Genomic DNA, 24606 nt, shown 5'->3' on the forward strand with positions numbered 1-24606 from the left:
AAACATCTATTAATAATAAATATATACTTACATGTATTAAAGATATATTCATAAATACAAAAACATATACTAATAATCACAATAGTAAAGATAAAAAATGTATACGTAACATAATGCGAAAATATATAAATGTTGTGATATCTAAAAACATATACATAAAAATGAAAGAAATATATGACGAATAATGCAAAGATATTTGTATGAGATAATGGGAAATATACGAATAGCACGATATTTACAAGTGTATACTTAATATAATTATTTAAAAAAATGATATAAATAAATGAATACATGAAAATAATACCATATACACAAAAATACCTATATATATATACGAAATGAAATATGTGAACAAATATTAATATTAAAGAATATATAATATATGTATATAATAGTAGAAACGAAACAAAATATATATATAGTTAAATATAATACAATAATAATAAAACAACAATGATAATAATATTATATATATAACAATTAATATTTAAAATCGAATTAAACAGCAAAAATATTATGAAATTTAAGGAAAAAAAATAGATGAAAAAGGGATGAGATTGGATTAAAACCAAATCTTTGGGGCGAATTTTGAAAGAAATTAAAGGAGAATGGACTTATCAGAACGCGCGTTAAACTATGGGGGATCAAATAAGTAATTTATCCAAACACTTGAAACGACACCGTTGGAAAGGGGACTAAATCGCAAAGTGTAATAGATTTCAGGGTCAATTTATAAACAACGAATAACTTGATTGCGAAATATAAAAAATGCGGAAGGGCCAATTGCGCAAATAGCCCTTCCGCTCAAAAACACGCGGATCCTGCCCTGGTGCGGGTCGGGTCGACCCGCCCCACGTCCGAAACGACGTCGTTTTATCATTAAACAGGGGGGACCAAAACGGTGCGTTTTGGTCCCCTATAAAAGCTAAGTTTTTTTTGAAAAATTCATTTGTGACCAGGTGAGGGAAAAAAAAGAAAGAAAGAGGGAGAGGGAGGGCACGGAGCGATTTCCGGCCAAGGGGGGGTCACCGGACGGCCACCGGAGGCTCGCCGGCGCCGGCGCCGGCCACCGCACGCGGTGGCCGGAAAGGTAAATTTTGTTATTTTTTTGTTATTTGTTCTTGGTCTTAGAATATATAGATTTTTGGTTTATATTAACTTTAAAAATGTATAGATATGTATATAGAAATAAAAAAAAAAGTAACCTTTTCCGTTTGCCTTTCCTTTTTTCCGAATGCTTGCTATCTCAGTACTGAGATCTATGTATTTTTTTTAAAAACTCTAACTTCTGTTTTTTTGTATTCAAATGCCGAAAAAAACAAACAAAAAAAAAAGAAGAAGAACTCAAAAAAAACCCCTCTGTTCAGTCCTTCATTTTGGGTTTTATAACCCATTTTTACATCCTTTTTCTATTATTCTATCCTGTTTTTTTGTCTTGATCTTGCAGGGCATGGAGGTGCTGGTAGTGGAGGAGGAGCATGCAGCGGCAGATGGTGTCAGACGCGTGGGGGTATGGGGCCGCTATAGTGGAGCAGTGTATGGGGCAACGGCGCCAGAAACCCTAGGGTTTCTGGCTTTCCAAAAAAATTTGGAGACTTGGGCCTATCGGGCTTCACTGTTTTGGGCTGGTGTTGGTTTTTTAGTGTTTAGGTAGTGGGTCTGGTTGTAACTGGGTTTTGGGTATTTGTATTTAGGTTTTGTACTTTGGACTTTATTTATTTGGTTTATTGGGTTTTGTTATTTTATTGGTATGGGCCCGGGCAAAATGGGCTTTTACACTGTGCACCTAAACCATGCATGAAACATTAAAAAAAAGTGTGTGAGATGGAAAATGAAGATGAAGGGTTACACATGAAATGAAAAGGTTGGGGCTCAGGAGGAACTGTTCTTGGTTTCTTGGAAGTTGAAGTACATTTATGGCTTGGGGTTTGTTCAATTTGTCTGCTAACTCTAGGGGATCGGCCCTTTCGTTTCTTAGCAGCCAAAATGATGATCTTTGCACATGCAGTTCGATTATAAATGAAAACATCAAAAGTTGAACTATCAACCAAAAAGAAAACCAGAAAATCCCCTATTTCCAGGTCACGATATTTGACAAACTTTGACCATCCATTGTTGAAAAAATAGCTTCCTTGTTCAACTTTGATTCTAACACGCCATGAGTTCCCTGAGTCTGAATATAAGGTCAACATGGTGGGCACATTTCCTTTAAAAATATACTTTACAAAAGCTGGTGGAATTCTCTGCAGAAAAACCAAAGAAGACAGCATTTAATAACTACATACAGAAAACTTGAGTGATTAAAAACTAAGAAGCATTAAATGGCTGTTTAGTAGGATTTGAACTTACCAGCTTCTTATCAAAGTTTCCTATCAAGATTTTGAAGAAAGAAGGGTTTCTTTTGGGTTTCCTAGTCATATTCAAAGTTTGCATCTACTGCTACTGCTCTCATTTGCTTCTTTAGCTGTCAACTTTATTTCTTTCTTTTTATCTTCTTTTTTTTTTTTTGTTGAACGTGGAGTTGTAGAAGATTTGCAGTCAAATGACTTTGCATATACTAGAGAAAAAAATATTTTAGCGATGTCAGAGATTTCATTTTTCTGGGATTTTCTATACTATTTTCAGAAAAAAGCTATCACAGCATTACCTATAGAACCTCTTTTCCCAGTTTCTAAAATTGGTAAAAATTGATTTGGTTTAAAGCCTCCCCAGGCTCCTATACTAAACCATGAAAGAACCCAGAGTTTGTTTTCTTAAGGTATGGGCTTATGTTCAGTCATTGCTTCATAAGCATGGAGCATATATGGTGAAAATGCTTGATAAATGTTGGAGCATAGGCAAAAATATGTGTATCTGCAAAAATACAAAAATTGTTCACCTATTATTTCGTGCCGAATAGTGAAAATATCATAACCATTTTTCTTTTCAGATTTGAGTTATGTGATAGCAGACATCCTATAGTGCTTAATTTAATGACAGGCACTGTGGAAAAGAACAGGTTTCGTAAGTGCTAAAAGTCAGCTTTGGAGTTGAAGGCAATGGAGGCATAAGTTGGGTTATAGCATTCCATTCTGATGATTCTGCCATTAATTTTATGCAATGCATGTAAGCTGGAAAAAGTGGGGTTTAATGCTTTATCTCTGCTCTGGTTATGGCCTTGGCCTTATTCAAGTGATTCATTGTGCTGAAACCAGGCAATTGAATGAAGACAGGGAAAACTTTAGGTAATGCTAGAATCAGAAATTCAATTACAGGTGAAATATTCATACGGAGAACATCAGAAACATGTTACAATGTCATGGCTAACTAAGGAAAACATTCGAACATAGTGATCCTCGAAATGGTTACACGACAAACAAATCATTGAATCAATGACATATACCCTACAGGCTGGTATCTCTGCTTTCTCCTTCATCCAAGCCAATTCAGTTTTAATCACCAAGCTGAACTATAAATAACTGGTTCCAGGCTGCCCCAACTTGCATACAACGGAGCCTTCAGTGAATCAAAGCCTTCGTTTCACTGAACGAAACACATCAGTTGGAGCTAATGACTGATGGCAATTTGCATGCTGGCCTTGGTAAATATTCTGATGCTATTTATTAGCTGAAAGGCAGGCTTTTTTATAAAATTAACTCAAAAACTTTAATTAATTATACAAATGACTCATTTTTTTGATTAAACAAATGACTTAAAATCTACTGAGAAAGTTAGTGGAGCCAAAGAGTTTGGCGCCACCAACATGCCACATCAGCAATTGAAATAAAAAAAATCAATTTTTTGGTAAAACCATGTAGAATGAAGTTACTTGTATAAATATTAGAAAGAGATTGTAATTTTAAAAAAATGAGGGACTTTAAACAAAATTTTCATTTTCTAGTATTGGCACAACCAGTTTCCAATTTTAATATGTTAAAAAAATGTTGAGTATAACTGATTTTAAATTTTTAATATACTTAATATATTAAAATATATTAAAATTTTGAATATATTAAAAAAATTTAAGTATAACCAATTTTAAATTTTTAATATATTAATATATTTTTTAATAGGTAAAGATAAAAAAATTCTTTTAGTATATTTAAAATTTTAAAAAGCTTTAAAGAAAAAAAAAGTGGGCAGTGGAGATTGGTGGCGCAAATTTATTTGGCTTCACTGAAAAATGGAATTTTTTTTGAAGTCCCTCTATTTTTTCAAAAATTATAATATTTTTCTGGTATTTATATAGGTGACGCTATTCTATATGGTTCTACTAAAAAAATAATTTTTTTATTTTGGCTGCTGACGTGGCATTTGGTGGCGCCAAACTCTTCTGCTCCACCAATTTTTATTGTAAATTTTAACTTATTTACTGTTTAATTAGAAAAATAAGTCATTTATGTAATTAACTAAATTTTTTATGTTAGTTTTATAAAAAAGCCTCAAAGGCACAAACATCACCGACTTGGATATTGTTATCCCGTACAAAAGTACCCCAACCAGTTTGTAGAAATGAATATAGCTTTTTCCCTTTTTGATTTCGCTTGAAGGTAACCATCCAAGTTTTCCCACTTGAGTGACAAAGAGTTATAGAACAGTGCTCTTTCATCAAATTTTCCCTTACAAAGTCAGCTGGTATGGCCTGCACATAACAAAATGAACGAACAGCATACATATATGTTGACAGTGGGAATTCAATTGATTGCTTACCAATCTATATCTTTTACCGAGACTAAGACCGACATAATCTGGTTGAATGACAACCAAGAAAAATGGATTCTCAGATTTGAAAGTATTACGAGCTCTCTCGAGAGCCTTAACCTTTTCACATGTATTCAATCGTCGAACTGTGTTATGGTTCGTGCTTGTATCACCATTTCTAGCAGGAAAATCAGGCTTCCCATTGCACTCGGTTTCGGTTTCCATTGCTGATTTAGTACTTCTCATCATCTTATGAGACTGAGGGCGAGGGCGAGGCAATTGCGATTCCTCTCCCGGTTTCCTGGATTGGTCGATATTCTGCTCCAAAATTACATTGGACTGCCTGTGATAGTTGCTGGTTTAGGGATATTGTCTCTGTAGCAGTCCTATCAAAGATGATTACATGAAAATTGCTATTCCCATCATATCTAAAAACCAAAAGATGTCCAATGTACAAAGAGTAATGATTTGAAAATTCTAGCCAGCCATTTTCACACCATATTTTGCCATCACATTTTGTAAGTTCCACCTTCCATACTTCACCAGATGGGACACTGAACATTGCTGGGCTTGACATGCCATTTCCATGGTTTTTCACAAACTTTTTGGGAATTCCCTGTAAAAGAACTCTTATCAATACATGCAACTATCAGATAAAGTAAAAGAGAGATGCTGGGAAAGTGGTTACAAGTTTTCCATTTTGGATATTGTCTTGGAGAATTATTTTGAAGAAATAAGGTGAGTCGCTTATATACTTTAAATGACCATTGCCTTGCTGGTGAGAAGAAGCAGCCATGCTAGAACAGCTTACTATGAGAGTTTCTGCAAATAATTGTCTAACATAAACTTAAAGGAGATTGCTGAGTATTTTATCAATCATAAGGAAATGCCCGTAAACCCATATTTCAAAAGTAATTAATACAATTTTAATGATGATTATTAGCCATTGACTGCTAAATTCATTGTTTCTGAGCTCAACGGGAAACTGAAGGACATATTCATTTAATGACCAACGTTTGTATTTGCCTTTCATCTTCCTCTTCAGCTATTCAAAACCAAGGCTAGGATCTCCAATTATAGCAGATAATCTTATCTGTCCAGCACTATTAATTAAAACCTTATAGTAAGAATTATGAGAGAGTAATTAACTGTGTAACGTGTTTGGTCTTGTTAAAATCTTTAGTCTAATGGAGGAAGTACTATAAACAGAAAAATAATGATATGAAGTGTTGATCACCGAACTTAAAGGGCTTTTCAATTTCATAATCATACCATTTTTTTTCTTACAAACCAAACAAAAGTTAAGACTGGCATACAATGTAACCCATGGTCACCATCTTCAACAGTTCAATATTCAAAAAGCTGTGCTTGGAGCATATTTTGTGCTTGGTGGTTCTTCAATTTGCTTGCGAGGTCGACCTCTTGGTCGCTTAGCTGCAAGGCTGGTGTCCTCACAAGGATTTGCTTGCTTGTTTAGTCTCCCACAGTTCCCATTTCCACCCTTGTTAATAACCTGTACGTGGATAGAATTGCCTGTATTTGGAAAGTGCTCAAACAACAGGGTATCTCCAGCAGCTATTTCGTTTCCATGCAGAAACTGGAACCATCCACAACCAAAACGAACCTGTTCTCTACTCACGGTGGTCTTCATTGGCAACATCCCACCTCTTGGATCCTTAATTACCGTTATGGATTCCTTTCCCATGCCTGTTTCTTTGACAAAACAACGCGGAATATACTGAAATTTAAGAAACATATATTTACATGAATGTAGAAAGTAATTAACACTTATTAACAGCATTTAATAAGTAGTCGTTCTTACACCATAGTATTTATGGTATTCCATCACAACCATTTGCAATGACACATGCTTTGGGGTTACTTCAGATACAAACTCAACCTCCTGTGCACCTAAACTATGCATGAAACATTAAAAAAGTTAGTGAAATGGAAAACGAACATGAAGGATTATACATGAAATGAAAAGGTTGGGGCTCACGAGGAGCTGTTCTTGGTTTCTTGTTTGGGGTTTGTTCAATCTGTCTGCTAACTCTAGGGGGTCGACCCTTTGGTTTCTTAGCAGCCAAAATGATGTTCTTTGCACATGCTGTTCGATTATAAATGAAAACATCAAGCATTGAACTATCAACCAAAAAGAAAACCAGAAAATCCCTTTTTCCAGGCCATGATATTTGACAAACTTTGACCATCCAGTGTTGAAAAAGAAGCTTCCTTGTTGAACTTTGACTTTAACTCGCCATGAGTTCCCTGAGTCAGAATACAAGGTGAACATGGTAGTCACATTTCCTTTGGAAACATACTTCACAAAAGCTGGTGGAATTCTCTGCAAAGAAAAGAACAAAAACAGCAGTTAATAAGTTATTATATATATAAAACATTAAATAGCTGCTAGTAGGACTTGAACTTACCAACTTCTTATCAAAGTCTCCTACCAAGACCTTGAAGAATTAAGGGCTTCGTTTTGGTTTCCTAGTCATATTGAAAGTTTGCTCAACTGTTGCAGCTTTCAGTTGCTCCTTTGGCTCTTCATTTTATTTCTTTCTTTTTGAATCTGTCAGAGAATAAAGCATAGCTTTCAAACTATGGTGTATCTCACAATTGAATACTATAGTATCAGTCCAGGATTTTTTATTCTATATCAGTTATAGCTATCATGGACAGGATTTCCTGTTGAATTGCTTTCCCAGTTTCTAAAAATGTTAAAAATTGATTTGATTCCACTGGCTCTGAACAAAAAAACAAAAAGGCTTCCATTGGCTGAAAACTCTTGCCCAAGGAAAAAGTGAACCAAAATCATGGAGTTTGTTTTGTTATGGTTAAGGTTTACCTTCAGCCATTGCTGAGAAATCAACACGTGAAAATTTGATGTTAATAGAACTCTTGGAATGCCCTATCTGAATTTTGGCTTGTTAATAAAAATCAATGATGTCTCTTCTTATTATGGGGCCTTAACCATTGTGTACTAAAGGGAAAAAAAATAGAAAGGATAGAAAAAGCCCTGGATTGCTTCATTGGCATGGAGCATATGGTGCTAAAGGCAATGGAAGTATGGATTGACTTCTATCATTCCATATTATGATTCTTCCATTGATCTTATGCAATGCAAGCTAGAAAAGTGGGGCTTTAATGCTTTTTTAAGATTTTACCTCTGTTCTGGCCAAACTATAAGGAAAATCCAGATGGTTGCTTGTTTAACTAACCAAATATGGTTCACCTTTGACAAATCAACCGATTTTCTGGCCATGTTTGTCATTGCACCTTGTTGAGTGCGGATTGACTCATCCGGGAGAAGTCTTCAAAGTGTTGTTCTCAAAGACACCGACTCAGTCCCTCAACGATGGAAAGTATTGTCCCTCGAGAGAGTTTTGCCCCCGCTCCACAGAAAGCCATGTATGGTTCGCGGAAGGGGATGCCTCGACTGTGTGTGGACGTACAACCATCCACCAAGAGGCAATATGATTGTTTTGTCCTTGGGATTCAAACTCCTGACCTATGGTATATAGGTCACCTGTTGGGGTATATGATACCACTTGAGCTAGCTACCAAGGGCGAGGTGCTCACATTGTTTCTTAGTGGGTGGTCATATGTCCACATACAATCGAGGCACCCCCCCTTTGTCAACCGTACATGCTCTCCACGGAGGGTGCAAAACCCTTCCCTTAGAAATAATACCTTACATTGTTGAGGGATTGGGTCAGCATCCACTAGGACGACACTTCGAAGACTTCTTCTTGAAGAGTTGGTCCACCCTCAACATGCCTTATCCCTTATTAATATACAACAATAATAACAATACTTCATAATGATGATGACATGCAAAATCTTCCATATCAAACAGGTTTTTAACTGGTGACCAAACTTGCAATTTTCAATTTAGATGAAGTTTGTCAATGTTTCACCATCATCAACCACCTCGTACAAGTTCCCCGTACAAGACAGCTTTGCCTACAAGATACTATACGATGATTTTGTTGGAAAAAAATATACCTTAAAAAGTAGGTCTTGAATCATGATTTCTGGATATGAAAAGAAGCTTGCAGTGCCCATTTTTTATACCCTACCAACTTTATTAAAAAAAAACCCCACTAAGTAGAACGTGGGATCCAAAATAAGTAACCAAAAGAAAGAAAAGCATAATGATATTGATATGTAACTTCAGCATTACATTCCATAGGGAACAAAACTCAATGGCTATGGCCCAACCTTTGATAATTTACGAGTTGGAAAAGGACATCGAATACAAACTCTTTGATTTTCAGTCCACCCTTGGATTCTTTGACTAATTAATCCAGTTTCATGATGGGGTTTTTTGTTTAATGTCAATTCTATTAACATCATGTTATTGACAAGTTGTATGATCTATTGAACTTCAACCTAATCTAAACAATGTGTTTCACCCACCAGTATCTACCATGGATATTCTTACACTTTCATGGCTTCTAATTTGACAGTAAAGCATAATTTGGTATATAGCCAACAAAAATTTCTAACTTCCAACAAAGTTTATTCATGCTTTGTCTATCTTGTTATTCTCACATTAAAAAGCTTGTCTATCTTGACTATGGTGAAAAGTAAAAATGGTTCAAGAACCAACTAGGCAAATGAGAAGGTAAAATTAGATGCTACTTTTTTACAGAGAAGAAAATGGAATGTTACCAAAAGCAGAAATGCTTTTAAGTGGTAACAGTTGTCCATATAGTTTCTGCTTTGAGGTCATGGCGACTTCCAAAATGGTACATTTTTTTTCTAAAACAACTCTACAAGAACCTCCAAAAGAGAATGGACATTTTCAAGCAACAACAAACATTAATTAACAAATTCACCCACTTGCATCGGAGAGTCTTGAGGAAGAACAAGCCATGCATATACTAGTGCACCTGCAAAATCCTCTTCAAGGTCTTCTGAATCTTCCAGTCAGACTCCTGGATTGTTTCACGACTGGCTTTTGAATTGCTTGATTCATTATGTCTCTGGTTCTTCTTCGGCCACGGTTGGAAGTGTACCCTCTCTGATGAATGACGGGTTAAGGAACTTTGCCACGAAAGCCCACAATTTATAGACGTCCTCGAAATTAGTTAGGAAGCTGAGAGATGCTGTGACAACCTCAACTCTTATGAACCTGCTTTTCCCATCATGTCGCCCATTTTCCATGGGTTTGCACAGGGTAGTATCCTCAAGGCTCAGAGCACCTTGCTGTTGTCGCGGACTATCTAATATTCGTATGTGATTGAGAAAACCAATACCAAGAGAGATACCTTCTCTTTCAGCCAACTTCTGTACAATCTCTGGATTAATGAGACCCTTGTTTCTATCCCTCACGTTGAATGCAACAGCCGCACCCCTTTCGTATTTTATTTTCGGGCCGTAAATGTAAACAAGATTCACTCTGCTGTCTCCATCTGGATTAGGTAACTTAAGCTGCAGCAATGAGGTTACAAGCCAATTAATTAAAAACCGTAATCTAAGAGTCGTTTTATTGAGCCCCAACATATTAACATGATCAAGATGCCGACATATTATCTCAGGCTCCCTCCTGTCCCAGTCTTGTCCATCACCATATTCTCCATCGCTGGTGTAGTCTTCATCATCAAGGCTGGTCACAGACACTTCTCCTGGCTCTAAAGTATGACTCGTGCGCTCTTTACGGGTGTCCTCCATGCTAAAGGATACCCTTTGTCCCCTGCTAGGATGTTCATCTTCTAACCCAAAAAATCTGCCACCATTATATCTGTTCCCTTCCCTCCTTCCCAACAACCTAAATTCACCTTCAGTTTCTCTTCTAATGGCACTCTCTTTAATCTCCGAGGAAATTTCAGAAGTTGAGCCATTTGCTAGCCCATTTTTGAGGCGAGCTCTATTTATAGCAGAACCAGATACAGACCCCACAGCCAGTGGTTTGCTGGTACTTTGTTCTTCCTCTATTTCCGGAACATGGGAATGATCAGAAGCCTTCTTTTGATTTTGTGATCTGATGTTCGTTCCAGCAAACAGTTCTTCTTCAGGGATCTCCTTCACACGGTCCAGTTCTTGTGAAACTGATAAAACAGCAGCATCAAAGGATAATACATGATCATCATGCCCTAAGTTCGCATCTTTATCGTCATATATCGGGCTGCCATATATCTTTGATGTTGGCTTTGGAGAGGGCCGCTTGTGGTTCTTCCTGCCACTAAACCAAAAAGGTGGCAAAGGGGAGGCTATTTTCTGCTTATTCAACTGACCTGCACCATCGGACCCCAAAGGACTCTGACCCAAATCAATCCAGAATGAGTTGTCTGATGACTCATCTTCGCTGAAAACGGGGCTTTTCATCACTTCTCCTACAGAAATGCTCTCGGTTTCTTCAAATATGGTACTTGCTCCATCTCTATCAGAACTATTATCTTGATCCATTTCTGTCTCAAATACATCCCTAACCTGAGAAGATGTGAAGACACCGGAAAAGGCAGGCAACTGCGTACCTGGACGGTTGTCAGAGGGCTTATCACCATTTGTACCAACTTCATTGTCCTCAATTCCACCCAATCCATCAAGACCATCTACAGAATCACTCAGATAGAGAGGATACTCAGGGGTAATCTTCACCATTCCAGAACCGGTAGATCCAGACTGGTTCTGAAGGCTTCCCATGACTGATTTTTTTATAAGGAGGCACCCAAAGCCGGTTGGATCATAACCAAACACCCTATAGAATGATGTGATTATGAAATCTGGCCGAAACAAGGACAAGCCAAGCGAATCCATGTCTTTGGGACCCAATGAGCCAGCATCAAGCAAGACATGCCAGTTGTTCTGTTGAGCCAATGCCATCCACTGATACGAATACTTAGCCCCTGTTACTCGAGACTGCACAGGAAAAACAAAAACACCAGTAGCAGAATCCTTCTTCCGCTTCTTTTTATTTGAAATCTGCTTTCTCAAATCAGTAGAACAAAGCTTAAGAGTTGGCCATTTAAACCAAGCACTGTAAACTTTTGCACCCTTCTCCCTAGCACTCTGAGTCATCCAATTCACCGATTGACTCTCGTAATCAAACATGGTCAACAATTTCTTATTGGTATGAAATGGATATGAATCAGCCAACAACTTAAACGCAGATCCCCTACTTACAGTAAACACAAGTCCATACTCATGTTCAGGAATATTCAAATAATCCATTATCCTACTCTTTAAATCATATTCCACAGTAGCTTTCTCAGCACCACCATAAAGTGCATGGTTACTCAAGTTCGCAGTTATCTCAGACAAGCTAAATGTAGAAGATTCCCAGTAATGCAAAGTTTGAACATAAGAGAAAAGCCCAAATCCACAATAATCAAGGCATACCTTTGGTGACAAATGTGCATACTCATCTGACCTCAACTGATCAACTTTGTCTGATGATTGGTATTTTGGGTACATTGTGAGGAACTTATTGAAAGCTTCATGGATATCAGGGATGGAATCTTCAGTCTCAAATGTACGCTCAGCTGCTAAAGCAGTGGCTCGTAAGAATTCACGTTGAGCATGGAGTCTAGCAAGGGACCTTGATCGTCCCAAGCTCTCATCTTGATTTGTTGAATCAGGTTCTATGTTTTGGGATTTGAACAAAGACCCATCTTCAGATGCTTCTTCTAGAGCTTCCCTGAGCTTGTTCTCGTGTAATCTACGAAGAACTGATGGGTTCTTTTTTATTTCAGCTGCTGATTCAGACCCATCTCTTCTCTTGCTGCTCTTCTTGTCTAAAAGCAGAGCAGCACAGTGAGATATGGGTTTCCACAGTGAGAGATGCATCAAAGCGGTAAAAGCTTGGAACAAACCCAGAAACAAAACCAGCTTAAAATTCGCCACAAAAAATGGGATTTCAACACATCAAACAAAAACCTATAGAAATCCCTAAATTCAGAAAAAAAAGGGATTCAATTCAGAGGAAAACAACCCATAAAAAAACAGAGAAGAACCCAGAATTGGAAGTATATCAGAAAGTCAAAAGCCCATGTTTACAAGAAAGACAAAAGAATAAAAATGGAAGGGAACCCAATGAAGAGACTAAATGAGTCAAAGGGTGAATAAATTGAAAGCCCTAGAAAGCTAGAACACACCCAAAAACCCAGATCCCAAAAATCAACAACCAAAAAACTCTCTTCAAAGAAGACACTTGAAAAATCAAGAACCCAACAAAAAAGGCTCAACAAGAAGAACAAAACAAAGATTAAAAAGATCCCTTCTCCAAAACACAAATCCACCCCACCATTAAAACAGCTTAAAAATTGGAACCTTTTTTAAAGCTATCCCCTCGACATCAAATGCACAATTACTTTGGGGAAGAGGTGAAAAACCCAAAATAATACATACAAAAACAAGAATTGATGATAACCCATTGACTCTCTCTCTCCAATATCTTACCCATTTTTTTTTTAATGATAACCACTCTCCTTAACAAATCAAATGAGAAGTGTTTGTAACTGTGCTAATATTTATCTGTTTGATGCTTTTTTTAATCCTTTATAGATTAAAAAAAATTAAAGCTTTAATATCCCAAATTCTTTTTTTTTCTTGTGGTGGGTGGGACCTATATAAAGAAAAGACCTTTTCTTCAAAAACTCTTAGCTAAAAAAAGTCAAATAATCAGCTGGCTTGTAAAAGCTGTTTTCTGTCCAACTAAAAGCAAAACTAAAAAGTCCACCTCTTCCAAATCCTTCAGTTTTTTTCTTTTTTAACTTTCCCCAGATCAGATTCTTTTACATTTATTTTATATACAAATTTTCAGCCAATTTACTATTGCAAAACTATGTTAGCTTTGTCTGCCTAAAACTATATATTTGACTTACACATTACTAAACAAAGTGACCTAAAAAGGAAAAAAATGCTTCTATCTTCTTCTTTTTTGTGGCTAATTGGTGTATTTCATACATGCATAAAGATTGAGTGTTTTGTTGGCACTATAATGATTATCTAAAATGAGATCAGATCATAAAATAAGGTATGTTTTTGGTTCAATCACAAGTATTTTGCTATTTTGAATTATGAGCAATTTGTAACCCAATTTAATAATGGTAAGAACTTTCTCAAATTTGATATTAGAAAAATTGAAATAATTTAATTTTTGTCAATTTAGAAGGTAAGTAATTAACGAGGACGGTGTTAGCTACCAAGAGGCTGGCAGGGGTCTAATTCTTTAAAATGAAATTTTTTTAGTTTTGGCCCTTTAATGCTTATAAATTTTTAAATTAGTACTTGGTAAAATTGCACTTTGACCTCACAAATAATAAAATTTTGATTTAACCATCTCATAATAATATACAACTAAAATCCCAAAAAAAAATTTAGCACCCATCGCAGCCAAAGACAATTAATCACAACCTTAATATTTTCTGCCAATTAAATATATTTTTAATTGGTATAATAACAAATTTAGCTCGTCTCACTTGAAAAAATTAAATTTTTCAAAAAAAATAAAAGTATAAGGACTAGTTTAAACCAATGAAAAACATAGAAAAATTACGTTAAAAGAAAATAAAGAAAAAAATAAAGTTAAAAAAATATAAAAGAAAAAAATTAAATTACTCAAAACGAAAAAAAATATGGGGACCGATTGTATAAATTAACCTAAATTTTTTGTTTGAAATGATGATTTAATGTGCCGAGTCAACTTACCATTACACTGTTAACGACAATTAACGGCTTGGTGACTAAAATATTACAATGCGATAACGTAAGTGACTAAAACGTAACATTTCAAACATTAGTGATTAAAGTGTAACTTAAGATAAACAAAAGTAACTGTTTTAATAGTTTACCCATTTCTTTATATTCATCTTTGGTGGTATTTCTGAAAACCCCATCAGTTAGAATGAATTTCTTTAATATTAAGTTTATATTATTTCCCAATATTTATTTTTGTACTCAAACTCACAAAGGAACACTAAATTTTGCCAAGATTTATGAATATACAGCATTTAATGAATGCATAGATATGGAATCCTTATTAAATATGTTAGTTGAAGTGGGGGCTCATGTCACATTAATAGGAAATTGCATTTAATGGATGGTCATTTTGTTTGCTTAGTACAAAAAAATCCATCCTCACTATAAGAGGAATCCTACACTCTTTTATGGCAGAGTTAGGTCAAAGTATCAATTTCTCCAAATGTGTCACGGATAGGAAGACTCACACTCATCCATACCACTATAGTAACAATCACAACTTGCTGTAAGATGGAACAAAGGACAAAAGGCGATTGCACTTGACCAATTAGGAGACCATTATCAAAGCAAGTTGTTATGTTGTTGGTCATTAGTAATCTGTTACTCGATTAAGGCTGATCAATCTTCTTTACTTTGGTAGTTATATCGTACAGCTCGCTTGTATGAGTTCGCATTTGATGGGTTCGCGTCATCATGCAGACGAACCCATATTCAAGGGACACATGTTGATTCTAGAATAGGATACGTGTTGACATGCATGAGAACCTACTTAGCACGTCATATCCTGAGACCATGTCATATAAATAAGAAAATTAACCTCCATGAAAAAGAAACTCACGAAACACTCAACACAAGCACAAATCATTAAACTTGGTTGGAGAAAGAATGATTAGGAATGGAAGAACTAGAAGATTTTGGTTTGATAATAGGTGGGGCTTGAGTTTAATTAGACTCGATCATGGGTCGGGTTACTTGAATAGTGAGAATGTTTGGGTAAAAATATAGGTCCGAAAAATAGGATAAGGCAAAAAAAACGAGATCCATTTCTAAAAGGGGCCGAGCCTCATGTAAGTTTTTTTTACGGGCTCGGCCCGAGCCGAATTTGCAAAAAAAAAAAACTTGTTGCTTTTTACTACTTTTTTCATTGTTTTTGTTGCTGTTTTGTTACTGTTTTGGTGTCATTTCGCTATTATATTGTTACTACTTTGTTGTTATTATTTGGATACTGTATAACATTTGTTTTATTGTTAATTTTACTACCATTTTAGAGGTATTTGCTTGTTAAGTTGTATCTATCTCAGTGTTATTTAAGTATAAATAAATTTTTTAATTTATTTTCAATTTGTTGGTAAACATGTATTTTAATATTTTTAGTGTATTTGATATATTATATTTTTTTAAATTTATTTTTATATAAAAATAATAATATAAATTTTTAATAAGGGTGGACTAATTTAGACTAGACTTGAATTTTAGCATTTTTATTCTGATCGAGCTTAGGTAAAACTTTAAACTCATTTTTCAGGCTGAGCCAAATTCAAATCTAAAAAATGAACTTAAAATTTTATTGAATCTCGATCCGACCAATGATCATCTTTACGACGAATGACCTAATAGTTAGAAGTCTAAACAAAAATATTATTTTGTGTAATGTTTTTGAAGAATGTTTTATAATATAATTCGAGAATAAATTGGATAAAAAAATCTCATATATAATAGGTAAAGGAAAAAAACAAAACATATAGGCCATTTTGCCTTTGGATTCCCTCTCCTCAATAGCCGAACCAATGCACGAAACCCCATAAATAATCCGCCTCAAAAGTAAAAGTCTAATTAGATTCGGAGAGTCAGATCTTCGTTATTTTTGAAAAGTCCTGTAGAAAAGTGTCGCGGAAAAATATTTTTGAAAAGTTTAATTTAAAATTTAAGGGTGCGTTTGGTTCGCTGTATTGGATTAGAGATGTATTGGATTAGAGGTGTATTGGATTAGAGGTGTAATAGCTAATCCACTGTTTGGTTGAATGTAATGGAATAGAGGCGTAATAGTAATCTTGTGTTTGGTTGAATGGAATAGAGGTGTAATAGCATAATGGAAAAAACTAAAATGACTAGAATACCCTTAGCATAAAATTGTTTTGGTAAATGATTATTGTTATTGTTATTTAAATTTTAATAAGATTATTATTATCAGTAATAAATATTTTAATCATATTTAAACATAATTATAATTAAATATATTTTAATTAAAATATATAATTTAATAAAATTCTTAATAATCAATATTCTTATATGAATTTACTCAAATTATAATATATGATACTATAAAATATAAATTAACATAATTATTAAATATATTATAATTAAAATATATAATTTAATAAAATTCTTAATAATCAATATTCTTATATGAATTTACTCAAATCATAATATATGATACTATAAAATATAAATTAACATAATTATTATTAAATATATTATAATTAAAATATATAATTTAATAAAATTCTTAATAATTAGCAGAAATTTGTTTTGGTAAATTATTATTGTTATTGTTATTTAATTTTTAATAAGATTATTAATATCAATAATAAATAATTTAATCATATTTAAACATAATTATTATTAAATATATTATAATTAAAATATATAATTTAATAAAATTCTTAATAACTAATATTCTTATATGAATTTACTCAAATCATAATATAGATAATTTAACATAATTATTATTAAATATATTAAATATAATTTAACATAATTATTAATAATCTTATGATTTAACATCCTTCAATGGACTTCGAAGGTCCTTATAGTTTCAACCCACAGTACACATTATTCAAGTTAATCTCCATATTATATTTATACATATCAAAGTTATAAGCAACATAGAAGCTAATGAGGCCCCATTTCCCACAAGTCCACATGTAGATCCTCGGCAAAGAGAAACTAAAGTTACAAATAACCTTACCAGCTATTCATGCAACATTCACACACTTTTTGGACAGGCACCAGGAGTCAACCTGTAAAGAAATGTAACTTCTTCAGCTCCTTCAACTCCATTTCCTACTTGGCACGCCTTAACAAGAGCAGCACTCATGAGCAGCACTCAAAACAGATTTAACACGACCATTGCAAATTCAATTTAACCCCGTTATGCCAAATTTGATAGAAAAAAGCTTCGGCAGAGCAGCATGGTTCATTGAGATCAATACACTTTCTACTTTGCAAATTAACAGCATGCTTCATGAGATAATCAAGTGATCTACAATTAAAAACAAATTACACAGTACTACTGCTGAATATATTTAATGAAACACTTGAAAAGGGACCTCAAAAAAAGATTATTGATCATAATTAGAAAACTCATTTCACCGAATTTGACAGAAAAATGCTTCAGCAGAATCAACAACGGTTCATTAAGATTCATACACTTTCATCACATATTGGCAGCATGGCTCAACAGATAATCTATTACTGATTAAACTTAATCCAATAACACAAACCCATCAAAGTAAACCAATCAAACTTAAAATTTGACACGGTAAAGAAGGAAAATAACCACTCAAAATAAAATGTGAAGCAGAAAAAATCGTAAAACTACATTCTAGCTTTGGTAATTAAAACATCTAGGTTATCAACAAGTGCACAACCATGTCATTTACTTCCTTTGCATGTGGCAGCATCTGTTTAAGTTCCTCCACCTTGACGAGAATATCCATGCCTCCCTTGTAGCTTCCTTTTTTGCTTGTTCGACAGCTGCCTCTTGAAGTTCAACTTCTTTCATCAAGTTCATAATCGATTGCATGGTCTGAAACAAAATTTTCTGAACCAAAATCTCATAAGTTAGCAGTTCATCCTCCCAAAATAGCAACAACAAAAAAAACATTAGAAGTTCAAAATTTCAAAGATCAGTTCATTCATCATGCTGCGATCAACGATATAATGGACTAAGTTCTAGTATTATTAGCATTGCATAGGATCATTCTCAAACCCAAACAGCCTCCAAAGTTGACAAAAGAAAGTAACAAGTTTAGAGCAAAGAGTACCTTGTTATCTTTAGCATCTTCAATGATCTCTTCGAGTAGATCAATTCTACATGTTTGACTTGATCTACTAACAACAGTGTTGAAGGTCTCATCCTCAACATCACTCATTTCACCAATGCAACCCTGCTGGGATTTAAGCCCTACAAAAATTTCTGGCAATTGTTCTTGAGAGTATGACGGAACCAGCATGCTCACAGCATTTTCTTCACCGACCATGGTTCCATTGAATGAACTGCTTCTGCATAAATCTTTATTAAAATCCATGGGTCCATCAAAATTTAACTTATCATCACTGCCGCCATTCTCCAAAAGCGGGGCCGTATCATCAGCCGAGGTGAATGGGGCAACCTGTGGCGTCCTCGGAAACCCATCTTCAATGTCTGTGGTTTGGTCTTAACTTGATGAACATGAGAAATCAAGAACCAAAAGTCAAGGAAAAAACATTAAAAGATACAGTAAGATCCATTAAGGTTCATGATAACTAGTTTTAGAATCAACTTAGAGAAATTTCCATTGAAATAGAAGAAATAACATACAGTTCACCCCTTTTTTAAACTCAGAAACAATAAACTATATTATAATCCTTACTGAAGTTTGATAGTTAAGCAAGTGAAAGCATTTGATAATTCCAAAGCCCAGAACCCAAAAGATCACATAAAAGAATTGCATACAGCTCATTTGACTGCATTTATCTTTCTTTCTCAATAAAAATGGAAAAGCAAAGAAATTCTGATCAGTCCTCTCATAAAAATTTTTAACTCCTAACATAGTACTAGATTCATCAAGATGATGATCGTGACAGTTTTCCCAGAGACTTCCACTTTAACACCAGAAATCAAGTAACAAAAAATTGAATTCCAACAAAATAACAAAATTAAGGGCATGGGTATTGACAATTAAAGGGTAAAGAGAAAACCAAAATCAAAATTTGACCCAACAAAATAGAAGAAATGAAGCTTTTGGGAATCACCTGAAAGAAGTATAGTTATAGAATTCAACATCCAAACACATGAAAAGAAGTGAAGCAGAGGAGAAAATGGTTTGTCCCAAACGAAGAGCCAAGCTAGCGCTAGTTCCCAATGCCCCTGGCACTTGCTCCATCATCTTTCGAGTCAGCTTACCTCTCCGTTTCTTCATCTTTAAATTCCCAAACAAGAAAGAAGAAAATAGAGTTTCAAAGAAAGTGAAAGAAGTGGTCTTCGAAATTCCGAAAAATTATGCTTGCAAAAATGGTTCCACCTTTGGGTTTTGTTTCTATGATGAAGACCTTGGAAGAGAGAAATAAGAAAAGGAAGAAAGTGTATTTTCTTTTTAAAATTCTGAAAATAGGAGTTATATTGTTTTGACATAGTTTCATTCATGTCTGTTTCAATGTCTGTGAAACCCATCTTCAATGTCTGTTTCAAGATTTGCATATAGACAGAGGGAGCAAATCGGCAGAAAGGGTAAAACAGGGAGGGGAAACCGAAGGGGCAACTAATCTGCAGAAAAGAGGGGGATTAGAAATCGGTGGTTTTCACCGATTAGGAAGGTAAAGGATTACACCTGTATTAGAAATACATCAAACCAAACGATGGAATACAGTCGCATTAGGTGGGGCCCACCGATTAGGGGTGTATTGGCTATGCCAATACACCAAACCAAACATGCTCTAAGTATTTGGCATTGCTGTCAAAAAATGCTTTTGAGAAATAAAATATCCATTTTAGACATGTTATTATCAAGTAACAAATATGCATTTAAATAATATTTAAATTAATTAATATTATTATATTTTAGTAATAATATAAAAAATGTTATAACTTGTTGTTAATATTTTAATATATGAAATATAAATGGTAAATATTTTTAAGCAATAAATATTAATTATTTATAAAATTTAATTAGAATATAAAAACTATATTTTAAATATTTAAATATAACCATTAAATATTTATAATTAGTATTTTAAAAAATATTTTTTTATTTTTAATTAATGATTTTAACACAATCGTAATTAAGCACCAAGAAAAAAAATACTATGTTATTAGAGGGGTAAAAAAGTAATTAAGCACCAAAAGTGCTTTTGAGAGAGGAAAAGCCAAAAGCAACTTGTTCTTCACAGTTTTTCTTTCAAAAGTGCTTTTGGAGTCAGAAGTGCTTTTTTTAAGCAATGAAGAACTGGCCCGAACTAATACAGGATTTAAAATTCTAATCATATTGTCAATTTACATCAATTCTTATCATTCATAATATAAATATAAAATATAAATATAAGATATAGTTTTTTAGTTATATAGTATCGTTGAATATAAATTTATAATAACATGAAAACAAACAAAAAAAAATCTTAGTGCACAAGTTTGAACAAGTATTTATAGGGTTACATTGAATTAAAAAAATGGCTACATCAAAGATTGCTTCATCTTCAAAAATATGTTATAGAAAACAAACAAATTTCAAGTCAACCCTTAATTTTGGATTAAAACTTATATTTGTTCGGATTTTTCTTCATATATCGTATACATGAATATGGAAATATAATTTTAAAAAAATTAAAAAAATTCATGTAACATAATCTTAATTCAATTGAATCTTCTACATTGTTTACTTTAGAGAGCACGTGCATTACTTTAGTGGTGATATAATTTGTCAAAGCCAGCCAATTATGATCATGATTTCATGTTTCATGATCTATGATTAGTCAACTATCTTTTTGAAAGTACTGAAATACCCTTTGCAAAGGTCTTCGGACCACATGGTATAGACGCTTATCAAATGACCCTGTATAATATCATCATCATCATCATCATCATCATCATCATCATCATCATCGTTCGTCTGTTCATTGATGGTGGAATTCACTAAGGACCTAATAGAATTTCTTTTATGGGTTTGGGCTTTTGAGGGAGTGCATTTCTTGACTGTACCTCATTCACATAAACACCCATGTCCATGCATGTTATGGTCACTGTTCTTGAATTGATAAGAGACATCATCATACTTTGTTAAAAGTTGGGGTCATTTGATTACAATGAGTGGGAGATGATCTTTTCTTTTTTTTTTTAATCTTTACGTGGTTACTTTTTATAGGCGGTAGTTAGGCATTTTAATATCCATTCAAATTCGAAAATTCATTTAATTTTGTTTTAAAAAGTCAATATTTAGGATTTATTTAACTGATTGAATTTAAAACCGATCAAGCAAGTAACTTGAAATGATTTGACTAGAAAAATTCAAGCTTTAAATTCAAACAAACAAATTTTTTTAATAAATATTATTCAGATTGAACCGATTTAAAATCAATTCAATTAACATATCTGGATGGTGGACTATGTACATAGAAGCTGGTTTAAGTTTTATTTATGGTACTCTTTATGTCCATTTTATGGTTTATGCTTAAGGGTTCACGGTTGTCCCTCCCAACAATGTCGTCTCTAACATTCGAACCTAAGTTCTCCATTGAAAGTGCAATATGTTTTACTATTCCACCAGGTTGGATGTTGTTGAAATTTTTTTTTACACTGTTGATTTTTTTTATTGTTGGTATTGCGTGAGTTTCAGATAATGAGAATGTTCGGAGTGATAAATTTAACTAAATTTAAATTTAAGATTAATGTAAATAAAAAAAAGTGGAGGAGTAAGTTAAAAAAATTGTCATTTTAACTAAACTATGTAATCAAACCTCATGATCATGGTTTTGACATTTAAAGCTCAATGCAGCAAGCAGGAGTGAAGGTGATGCTTCTTTCCCTCGGTATTAATGAGACAATATTGATGTTATATATGTAATGAAATTAATGATCATAAAGCTTCCTAAGCATAATTAATGCTTTAACTTTGTCGTGTAGAAAATTAAGACTATCAGCCTTTGGTCTGAAAACATATGCTTTAATATCTGGTCTTGGTTCCGACAGTTACTTAAAGCCAGTTTACAGTCTGAGCTAAGAGTTTCCATTGTTTTTTCATTAATATACTGCATGCCATGCCATTGCCATTGATGCCGAGTACCAATGTTCCAAAGGTTTTCTCAGTCTTCAATGCTCAAACCATGCGGGATTTAATCAATGTTTTTATACTTTGCCATGTCTTTAAAATTTTCCGACCATACAGATTTTAAAACATCCTAAATGTGAAAAATAAGAAGTCAGATTGTAATTTGTCATTTTTAATAATAAAAAAGGGCAAATCGATCATTATATATTAGATCAAAAAGTAAATTGGTTATTCTACTAAAATTTTTTATTTATTTTTATTGTTATAAATTTGTCCTTATACATTAAAATGAGATACACATGGCGCACCATATGTAACTGTCTGATTATTCAACTAGCTACGTCAATTTTTAACCGTTTACTGTTTAATCTAACGTATAAGAATTGTTTTACCCAAATTTCTTAATAAAATGTTAAAATACAATCTAACTTCAAATACAAAAAAAGACGATTCGTGAATTAGTGTGACAGTTATAATAGAAACACTCAAACCATGATAATAAAAATATGATAAAAATAAGGTAGAGTTGAACTTAAAATCTTAAAAGTTTTAAAACTTTTAGTTTTATCATTAAATTAAAATTTAATTACTATAAAATTAAATAATTATTTTTTATATTTTTTATCATAATTTTATGGTTTATATTCGGGATTTATAATTATCCTGTTGAAGTTATATAATACTTTGATGTTGTAGGCTATTGGGGCCAGTCTTGTGGATGTGTTGGGTTGGAGCTGACACATAAATTTGGGGCTAACATTTGAATTGGCCCCTTTTTTTAAATGGTGAAGGATGCTGCCCACAAGAAAAACCCAAAGCTCAGCTATAAAAGTTTGACTTACCAAAATTGGCCCAATATACACTCATGATGGATGAGGTTTAATTTGAAATTTGAAATTTTGGTTTTTTAGGTTTAAGATTTGTAAGGAAAATATATTAGGTAAGTCCTTATCAAATTATTCATCATCCCATCTAATAATATAATATTATGTGGAATATTTTTACAGGTTATTAAAATTTTTGCCAACTTATAATTTTCAAATCATCACCTTCCTGCCTTCCTTTCTTTCTTTTTTTAATTACAACAATTGCGACTAACATGATTTGAATTCAAGCCACACCTGAGATGATGAACATACTGACTATTAAGCCATCATACATGGTTCTCCTTCATTTCTCTTTTAATTACCCATTTCACGTAGCATTATATTATTAGATGAGATCATGAGTGATGTGGTATGAAAACCTACGGAATAATTTATGTTTGTAATAAATAAGTTTAAAAAAAATTATTTTGAATTTAAATTATTTTCTTATAATTGAATTGATGCTTGATTAAGATATAGTATTAAATCAATGCTACGAATAAGACATTAAATAAAGGTGTCCCAAGCTCACTATTATTAATTTTTAATTTATTCAAGAATATACTTCCAATTAAAATATGTTATAAGTCTATGTTTTTCAAAAATTTTAACTTAGTCCTTATACTTTTATTTTCAGAAATTTAGTTCTTCTACTTTTTAGATTTAAAAATTCAGGTTCAACTGTTGATACTATTGAATTTTTTTATTAAATTTGTCGGTATGATATTTTGAAATAGAAAAAAAAAACTTGGTAGCCAGATAATTAAAAAAAGACGTTGTAATTAATCTTAATTTAACAAAAAAAGTTAATAGTATTAACAGTTGGATCAAAATTTTGAAATCTGGAAAGTAGATAGACTAAATTTCTAGAAATAAAAGTATAGGGACTAAATTCCAAATTTTTGAAAAGTACAAGTTATTATGGCATAGTTTGGTGACCTTTGGGTGTAATTTACCCTAAATATTAAGGAATAGTATAAACACGCAAGTATTTACCAAAATCAAATCAAGTGGCTCCATTTGTAATACATGAAACATATTAAGTTTTGTTTAGCCCTTTCATAATAAACTCTGTAATCTTTTGCAAAAGATTCTTCATAGAGGGACAGAGGGTTCATAAACCTAGGACACTGTTCATTTTATCCAACACCAGATTATAGGACAGCATCTCTTCCTGCAATGGCAGCCCTGGGTTCCTGCTGGGTCTAGAACCGTGAAGCTAAATCAACGGTGAACATCGAAAACAAAGAGAAGCAATCCAAGGCTAACAGCGAAACAGTAACAGTAGGGGCGAGAAATCCGGCAAGAAGATCGGGAAAGGACCGGAAGGT

The 24606-nt window shown here is 33.4% G+C and overlaps 4 protein-coding genes and 1 pseudogene across 4 annotated transcripts; all 5 read right to left on the reverse strand.

Annotated features, from left to right (window-relative positions):
* Positions 1-1315: 1315 nt before the first annotated feature.
* LOC107908227 (B3 domain-containing protein Os01g0723500-like) lies at positions 1316-2476 on the reverse strand. Its single transcript, XM_016835465.2, has 2 exons — positions 2350-2476; positions 1316-2243 (listed from the first exon to the last, which is right to left on the reverse strand). The coding sequence occupies exons 1-2, from the start codon at positions 2431-2433 to the stop codon at positions 1806-1808; spliced, it is 522 nt and encodes a 173-aa protein (XP_016690954.1). The 5' UTR covers positions 2434-2476; the 3' UTR covers positions 1316-1805.
* A 1932-nt stretch (positions 2477-4408) lies between these two features.
* On the reverse strand, positions 4409-4905 carry LOC107907805 (B3 domain-containing protein Os11g0197600). Its single transcript, XM_016835121.1, has 2 exons — positions 4690-4905; positions 4409-4621 (listed from the first exon to the last, which is right to left on the reverse strand). Exons 1-2 carry the CDS (start codon positions 4903-4905, stop codon positions 4409-4411), a joined length of 429 nt encoding a protein of 142 aa, XP_016690610.1.
* LOC121203513 (putative B3 domain-containing protein Os03g0621600) lies at positions 4672-7547 on the reverse strand (annotated as a pseudogene).
* A 1748-nt stretch (positions 7548-9295) lies between these two features.
* On the reverse strand, positions 9296-13182 carry LOC121215285 (uncharacterized). Its single transcript, XM_041089566.1, has one exon. It carries the CDS (start codon positions 12472-12474, stop codon positions 9664-9666), a length of 2811 nt encoding a protein of 936 aa, XP_040945500.1. The 5' UTR covers positions 12475-13182; the 3' UTR covers positions 9296-9663.
* Positions 13183-17399: 4217 nt separating this feature from the next.
* On the reverse strand, positions 17400-19980 carry LOC107944998 (uncharacterized). Its single transcript, XM_016878806.2, has 3 exons — positions 19405-19980; positions 18435-18826; positions 17400-18211 (listed from the first exon to the last, which is right to left on the reverse strand). Exons 1-3 carry the CDS (start codon positions 19433-19435, stop codon positions 18047-18049), a joined length of 588 nt encoding a protein of 195 aa, XP_016734295.1. The 5' UTR covers positions 19436-19980; the 3' UTR covers positions 17400-18046.
* Positions 19981-24606: the final 4626 nt, after the last annotated feature.

The sequence above is a fragment of the Gossypium hirsutum genome, chromosome D03, assembly GCF_007990345.1.
Source record: "Gossypium hirsutum isolate 1008001.06 chromosome D03, Gossypium_hirsutum_v2.1, whole genome shotgun sequence".
Lineage (NCBI taxonomy): Eukaryota > Viridiplantae > Streptophyta > Magnoliopsida > Malvales > Malvaceae > Gossypium > Gossypium hirsutum.

What these genes read in the sequence shown, in the direction of transcription:
- LOC107908227 (XM_016835465.2), bottom strand. Translation starts at nt 2,433, where the DNA reads ATGCAAACTTTGAATATGACTAGGAAACCCAAAAGAAACCCTTCTTTC. An exon ending in GAAACTTTGATAAGAAGCTG is followed by an intron (nt 2,244 to 2,349) that starts GTAAGTTCAAAT and finishes GTTTTTCTGCAG; the next exon opens with AGAATTCCACCAGCTTTTGT.
- LOC107944998 (XM_016878806.2), bottom strand. Translation starts at nt 19,435, where the DNA reads ATGTTGAATTCTATAACTATACTTCTTTCAG. An exon ending in TATAACTATACTTCTTTCAG is followed by an intron (nt 18,827 to 19,404) that starts GTGATTCCCAAA and finishes CATCAAGTTAAG; the next exon opens with ACCAAACCACAGACATTGAA. An exon ending in AAGATGCTAAAGATAACAAG is followed by an intron (nt 18,212 to 18,434) that starts GTACTCTTTGCT and finishes ATTTTGGTTCAG; the next exon opens with AAAATTTTGTTTCAGACCAT.
- LOC121215285 (XM_041089566.1), bottom strand. Translation starts at nt 12,474, where the DNA reads ATGCATCTCTCACTGTGGAAACCCATATCTCACTGTGCTGCTCTGCTT.
- LOC107907805 (XM_016835121.1), bottom strand. Translation starts at nt 4,905, where the DNA reads ATGGAAACCGAAACCGAGTGCAATGGGAAGCCTGATTTTCCTGCTAGA. An exon ending in TCGGTAAAAGATATAGATTG is followed by an intron (nt 4,622 to 4,689) that starts GTAAGCAATCAA and finishes TGTTATGTGCAG; the next exon opens with GCCATACCAGCTGACTTTGT.